The sequence below is a fragment of the Palaemon carinicauda genome, chromosome 4 (genome assembly GCF_036898095.1).
Source record: "Palaemon carinicauda isolate YSFRI2023 chromosome 4, ASM3689809v2, whole genome shotgun sequence".
In the NCBI taxonomy this organism is placed as follows: domain Eukaryota; kingdom Metazoa; phylum Arthropoda; class Malacostraca; order Decapoda; family Palaemonidae; genus Palaemon; species Palaemon carinicauda.
The window spans coordinates 7,739,351-7,746,739 of record NC_090728.1 but is presented as its reverse complement, the minus strand read 5'-3'; the positions used below and the strand labels follow the sequence as shown (position 1 = coordinate 7,746,739).

Genomic DNA, 7,389 nt, shown 5'->3' with positions numbered 1-7,389 from the left:
ACTACCACTTCAGATTCGGGGCAACCGCGAAGAAATGTGCCAAGGATTGTCAGTGGTCAAAAAACGTGTAAGTAGGCCATCGCTTGTGGCGGTGGCCTCCCAAGTTTCTAATCTTTTCTTTTTACAGGAGGCAGGAATGGGCGTGCGGTTTTTGGTAGACACGGGTGCTTGTCGTTCTCTTTTGCCAAGGAAACTCTTCAAGGCACTACGTAGTCTGTCTACATCTGCCGACGTCCGCTTAGTAGCTGGCAACGGATCTGCGATACCCACCTACGGTTACGAGAACCTCACATTATCGTTCGGAAATGGTAAATTCAATTGGAAGTTTCTCGTTGCTGACGTCACAATGCCAATCCTCGGTGCGGATTTCCTTTCTCATTTCCACCTTCTGGTCGATGTCGCCCACCGACGATTGGTCAACGCAGACTCGTACTTGTCGACACCTCTTCAACCCGCCCCCTCTAACCTCGCTCTCCACATCAGCGCACCCACGGATGCCTACGCCCACCTCCTCACGTCGTACCCGGAAGTTTTCCGTCCAGAACTTCGCCAAACGCCCACGGTTCCTGCCAAGCACGGTATTTATCCCCATATCAAGACGACGGGACCCCCAGTCTTCGCAAAATTCAGACGTCGTGCACCGGAACGATTGGCAGCGGCCAAACAGACGTTTGCCGAAATGGAGGAAATGGGCCTTTGCCAAAAGGCCTCCAGCCCATGGTCGTCACCCTTACACATCGTTCTGAAGAAAGACGGCTCCCTCCGTCCGTACAGGGATTACAGTCGCCTGAACATGCAAACAGAACCGGATCACTACCCCCTCCCAAACATTGCCGACGTGACCTCATACCTGCACAAAGCGAAGGTTTTCTCTACGCTCGACCTCCTGAAGGGGTATTATCAGGTGCCTATGAACCCAGAAGACATCCCCAAGACCGCCATCACCACTCCGTTTGGTACATACACCTTCAATTACTCCTGTTTTGGCCTTCGTAATGCTGGGGCAACTTTTCAACGTCTCATGGATGGCATCTTAGGGGACCTCCCTCTCTGTGTATGTTATGTGGACGACATACTTGTGTTCTCCTCCTCAAAAGAGGAACATCTCCGTCACCTGCGCATCGTGCTCGACCGCCTGCAACAAAACGGCCTTGTTGTCCGGTACAACAAGTGTACCTTTGGCGCCAACGAAGTGTCGTTCTTAGGGCACCGTATCACTCCTGAAGGAGTCCATCCCCTCCCTGAGAAGGTAGCAGCCGTTCAGAACTTCCCCGCGCCCTCGACCGTCAAAGCTCTGCAGGAATTCTTGGGCATGATCAACTATTATCACCGTTTTCTGCCAGCCATTGCCGCCACTCTTGCTCCCCTCTACGCCTCCCTCAAGGGCAAGCCAAAGGACCTGAAGTGGGGTCCCCTTCAAGAAGCAGCCTTCTGCAATGCAAAGAAGGCCCTATCAACTGCTGCGGCTCTCACTTTTCCTATCCCACACGCCCCTCTCCTTCTCTCCACCGATGCCAGCGACGTCGCTATTGGTGCAGTACTCGAGCATTGGTCAAAGGCTCGCCCCGCCGATTGGCCTTCTTCAGCAGAAAACTGTCCAAGGCAGAATCGGGTTATTCTACCTTCGATCGAGAATTGCTGGCGGTGCACTTGGCTGTCCGTCACTTTCGCCCTTTCTTAGAAGGTACGCCCTTCGTCATTTGCACAGACCACATGCCTCTGGTGCACGCCTTCACTCGACAGTGTGACGCCTGGTCCGCCCGTCAACGCCGACATCTCTCCGCCATGGCTGAATACAATTGCACCCTTCAATACGTCCCTGGGAAAATGAATCCCGTTGCCGATGCCCTGTCAAGAAACACGTTGGCTGCCGTTCAACTGGGATTGGATTACAACGCCCTGGCTGAAGCCCAACGACAGGATCCAGAGTATCAAGCTTGTAGGACATCCTGCACGTTCCTCCGTTGGGAAGACTTTCCCCTCGAAGACTCCAACACCACCCTCCTCTGTGACGTCACTACTGGTAGACCGCGACCTTGGATTCCTGCTCCCATGCGCCGACAGGTGTTTGATTTCATTCACGGCCTTTCACATCCCTCGGGCCGTTCTACTGCACAGCTGCTGAAGGCAAAGTTCATTTGGCACAGCATTTCTAAGGATGCTAAGGATTGGATCCGCGCCTGTACTTCTTGCCAAACTTCCAAAGTACATCGACACACGGATTCAGGAGTGGGCACCTTTCCTCAACCTCAGCGTCGTTTCGCACACATTCACGTCGACGTTGTAGGCCCCCTACCCACATCACAAGGACATCGTTACCTGTTTACCGTCACCGACCGCTCCACTCGTTGGCCTGAAGCCATTCCCATGGAAACTGCAACGTCCTCCTCATGTACATCTGCCTTACTCTCTGGATGCATTTCAAGATTCGGTACCCCTGAGCATATTACTTCTGACAGGGGAACCACTTTCACCTCTCAATTGTGGACGTCATTAGCGAATCTCCTGGGCATCACCCTACATCAGACAACGGCCTACAACCCCGCTGCCAATGGAATGGTTGAACGTTTTCATCGCACCCTCAAAGCAGCTTTGATGTCCCGCTGCAAGGATTGCAACTGGTTTACTCAGCTTCCCTGGGTCCTCCTGGGACTAAGGACCACTCCTAAAGATGCCCTCGACGTCTCGGCAGCTGAAATGGTGTATGGCGACCCGTTGGTCGTCCCTGCCGAATTTTTTCCTTCTACAACCTCCTCCGACGATCTCCAGCGCATTCGTCACTTCGTGGGAAAATTTACTCTGTGACGCCAGACTTACAAGCCCCCAGCGAAGCATCACATACCAACGGACTTGCACTCTGCAACGCACGTCTTCCTGCGCAATGACACTAGCAAGCCACCACTAACGCCCCCTTACACGGGCCCTTTCCTTGTGATCCGACGCAGTCCGAAAGCATTCCTACTAAACATTCGGGGCAAAGAAGACTGGGTCTCCATTGATCGTCTAAAACCTGCTTATCTTCTGCCAGATGACCCGCCTACAGTTCGCCTCTCTAGATCAGGGCGCCCTATTTAACATGTACAGTATGTCATTTTTAGGGGGGGAGCCATGTACCAACTGTGTGTCACACAATTGTACATAATTCCTTTTGTATATATTATGCTTGTATCTGCGCTCTTCCCTCGTACTAAAAAGAACCTGAATGATCATGTCTCCGGTTTTGCTCTGTAACATTGTCTGTCTCTCGAACATGTTATGTCCTGTTGCCTTGAGGTTTTGTATATAAAGGAGAGTGTTCCTTAATAAACAACTCAGTTGATTGCATCCTGCCTTTGAGTTCACAACCCTCTCTCGGCCCGTCACTATTCCCTCGTGACCAAGTTACACCAAGAACGTCATCATCAAATATTGAAGAGGTATGTAAACACCTTTAAAAATTATATTCAAACGTTTCACGCTTATGAGGCATTTTTGTAGCCTTTTCTTAGAATCATCAAACTATTCTATACAGCTCTAGAAGAATAAAAAAAAAAAAAACATAAAATTGTGAAGACTTGCGCAATGTACCCTTCGTCAGCCATATACACCTCCTAATCTGATTTAAATAGTTTAATAATAAACTGAAATATGAATTGTGTCACCTGAGCGTGAATGGAATAGTACTCAGTGAATATAGGTGAAAATTATTTATAATGAATATTAATGCACACCTTTATTTCATAATTGCCTGTAATAACCCTCACACATTCCTACTGTTGGGATATAGATTGACATAGCCAGGAAACCGTAAGTGATAAGAGTTGACCATATATGTGGATATTTATCCTGGCAAATGACTCATCATTACATCGTATCATCTAGCCAACCAACCTTATCCTCAGGATTAAAATACTCCAAATACAAGTTACGCACTTCCTTTGTCTCATAGGTAATGTTTCTATGCTCTTTAGCTAATCATGTGAATGCATTTTTCATTTATTCTTTTAGCTGGGTCTCAGCTAAAAGAAAATTGTGCAACATACAGCAAGCCTTGAACACAGAAACTGCATCGAGAATTATGGGGGAATGGAATATGCGGAAATTAGAAGCTAATATTTCGAACGTACTCTCCACAAAGCAAATGGTACAAGACCATCTGTAATTGAATACTTGTTCCTCCTTCTTTCCTGTTGTGTAACTAAATGGCCTCAGAAAATTTGTTCTCATTGCAAATGCGTAATCACCCACGAATACAAAAGGCAAGGTTCTATAAGAGGATCTAATTATTACGGGATGTTGTATATTCAGTGTGTTATTGGCCAACTTCTCCCCAAACTTTGTGTTCTCAATAACACCACCGTCCGAAATTCTCCCATTAGCGCCAAAGTCACATAATATAAATTCATAATTTGCGCTAACAACTACCATGAGAACCATGCTGTAAAATCCTTTATAATTGTTAAAGAAAGACCCTGAATTAGGGTAAGGAACAATTGCTACATGTTTCCGTCTACAGCTCCCAGATAATTAGGAAACTGCACATTTCTTCGAAATCTTGACCTATCTGGCACCATTCCTCCTTCAAATGTGGAAACTGTAGAGATAAATGCAATGATATTAATAATACTGTTTTTTTCAATAATACTAATATCATTGTCATTTTTGTCCCAATTTAAGGAGGTGGTTAAGATGGATTGATAGCCTACATTCCAGCCTGTAGCTTCAAGACCCCTTCCACTACCACCTGCAAAACAGAACCGCCAACCGGGACCATCAGTGAGCAACAAGGCTGATTAGGTTCTGGGCATCATTGGGGACAAAATACTGGGAGCACGTGAAGAAGATCAATGTGATTTGTTTGATAAATTAATTGTTAGTAAATTCCGTACAGTTGACGATGAACAGTGAAAATTTGCTAAAAAAATAATAAATGATGTTCTATATGACGAAGAATTTGGACATCTTAGGTAATATATATATATATATATATATATATATATATATATATATATATATATATATATATACATACATATATATATATATATATATATATATATATATATATATATATATATATATATATATATATATATATATATACATACATATATATATATATATATATATATATATATATATATATATAATATATATATATATATATATATATATATATATATATATATATATATATATATATATATATATATATATATATATATATATATATATATATATATATATATATATTGTCCAAGAATAATCGACCAAACATTGATTGTTTAGAGATTCATTGTCCTTTGACAAAATTAAACAAGAGAGTTACAATGTATGCTACTATTATAGGGCAGTTGCTTTGTCTTGAGTTATTAGAACATTCTATTTGATAATTCTTACTTTGCCATAGCAAAGAGTATACTGCAATTCCTATAGGTGAACATTAAGATAATATTTAATAGAAATTTTAGCATAGTTTAATAAGAATAGAAATAGGAAGCATATGATACGAAGCTTCTGCACACCCCATTTTCTCGTGGGCTGCTTTGGGTAACCTAAACGTGTAATGCATGTGAGGTTGCAAAGGTAATGATAAGGAAAATTAATATACTATAATTTTACGGTGTAAAATTATGCACAGTATTTTGAAATATTGTTTTCAGCTTCATATGTGACCTATAGCACATCAAATACAAGTATCTTCCCTCTATTTAGGTGGTGCAGCAAGGTCTAGAATCGAGTGAAATGTAGAGTCATCCATTCGTAGATACTTAAAGAAATCATCAGGCTCCAATACTAAATTTGCTAGCCATTCCTTCATCCAAACCCTTTTCCTACTTCTCGGCTGCTTAGTTTCTCGTAAGCTACAATACATAAAACTAAAATCTGCAGCCCCCTCTTTGATAACACCTTCTCTATTGCTGGCCGAGAGTATACTGACAGGATTTCACTTAGGTCGCCTACGAAATGTATTGGTACAATTTCGGTCGTCCGGCCACTGAAGCTACTTCCCAAACCTGCAGGTAATACCGCTGGGTGAATGGGTCCCCTTAGGGAGATAGGACAGGACATGCGGCACGAGTCTAGAGAGGAAATATTCCGAAGCAGATGAGAGCCAAGTCCTGACGAGATAAGAAGCAGAGAAGATCAGAAGTCTAATAGACCCAGTTTTTAACCTTTCCTTCAGACAACCAATGCCAATCTCCAAAATCCTGTTATGGATGAGAAGAGACGAATTGATGAAGCCAACCTTTCCTGCTTGTGACGAGAAATAGCTAACACTGGTTGCAGATTGGCCTTAGCTCAATACTAAGAGTTTGTAAACTTCAAGAAGAGATTGTCTTAGGGCCTCCATTGGAGCTCCCACATTTCTTCGAAGTCTTGCCCAATCTGGCATCACTCCTCCTTCGAATGTGGGAACTGTAGAGATGATTGCATAATAATATTAATAATACCTCTTCTGAGGTCACATCTTGATGCCACCCTTTCTGTGATGTCGAGAGAGAGAGAGAGAGAGAGAGAGAGAGAGAGAGAGAGAGAGAGAGAGAGAGAGAGAGAGAGAGAGAGAGAGAGAGAGATTATTACCACAACGACAGGTCTTGGAGGTATGTTGCGTAATTGTTAACTTGTCAGGTTATTGCGTCAAATGCCAGAAATATGAAACAGTATTGTTGATATTCACCGAAATAATAAAAGTATCGACATTTTCTCTTTGACAACAAGGTCATTCATAATTAACTTCTTCCTTCGAAACAATACATAATGGGCAATTATCTAATCAATTCCTACATATTGTTGCTAAAATTATTCCATATAACAAAATAAAAATAACTCGAGCTACAAGGTGATAGGTTACGTAGTTTGACGAGACTCTATAAGCATATTAATGAATACCAATTATTCTGTTTTCAAATTCTAGATACGTACCCTTTAGTAAGAATCATTAGAATTCCAACAATATCCTCTTTAGGAATTATTTAATTTGAAAATACTTCCTGCAAATCAAATGGACTCTGCGGTGATACGAAATCTCATGAACTGCTGCTTTCGTTTTTTTTTTTTTTTTTTTTTTTTTTTTTTTTTTTTATAGATGGTAATAAACTAGGACTTGTTTTAACTCTGCTTGTAATTTCAATTCCACATCCCTATTAGTGGGCAGCGGATGAAAAACGTATGTTGTATGTCAATGAATTCATCAATGTATCGATTTCTCTGTAATGGAATGCATTGAAACCTTCTAAGCAAATCTAATATTTGTATATACAACTTCCATGATAATCCATTGTAAAGGAATGTAATAAGATTTCCCAAAACTCGTTCTTGCATAAATTTTCACATCTTCCACCGTTGATTGAAGTCGCCAATTCAACATCTTCCATCATAACTTTTTACACTTTTTGAATTTACCTG

The 7,389-nt window shown here is 42.2% G+C and overlaps 1 protein-coding gene across 1 annotated transcript; it reads right to left on the bottom strand.

The window, feature by feature from the left end:
* Positions 1-3,975: 3,975 nt before the first annotated feature.
* Positions 3,976-4,416, bottom strand: LOC137639267 (uncharacterized). The gene has a single exon (XM_068371552.1). The coding sequence runs from the start codon at positions 4,414-4,416 to the stop codon at positions 3,976-3,978; it is 441 nt and encodes a 146-aa protein (XP_068227653.1).
* Between the last annotated feature and the right edge of the window lie 2,973 nt (positions 4,417-7,389).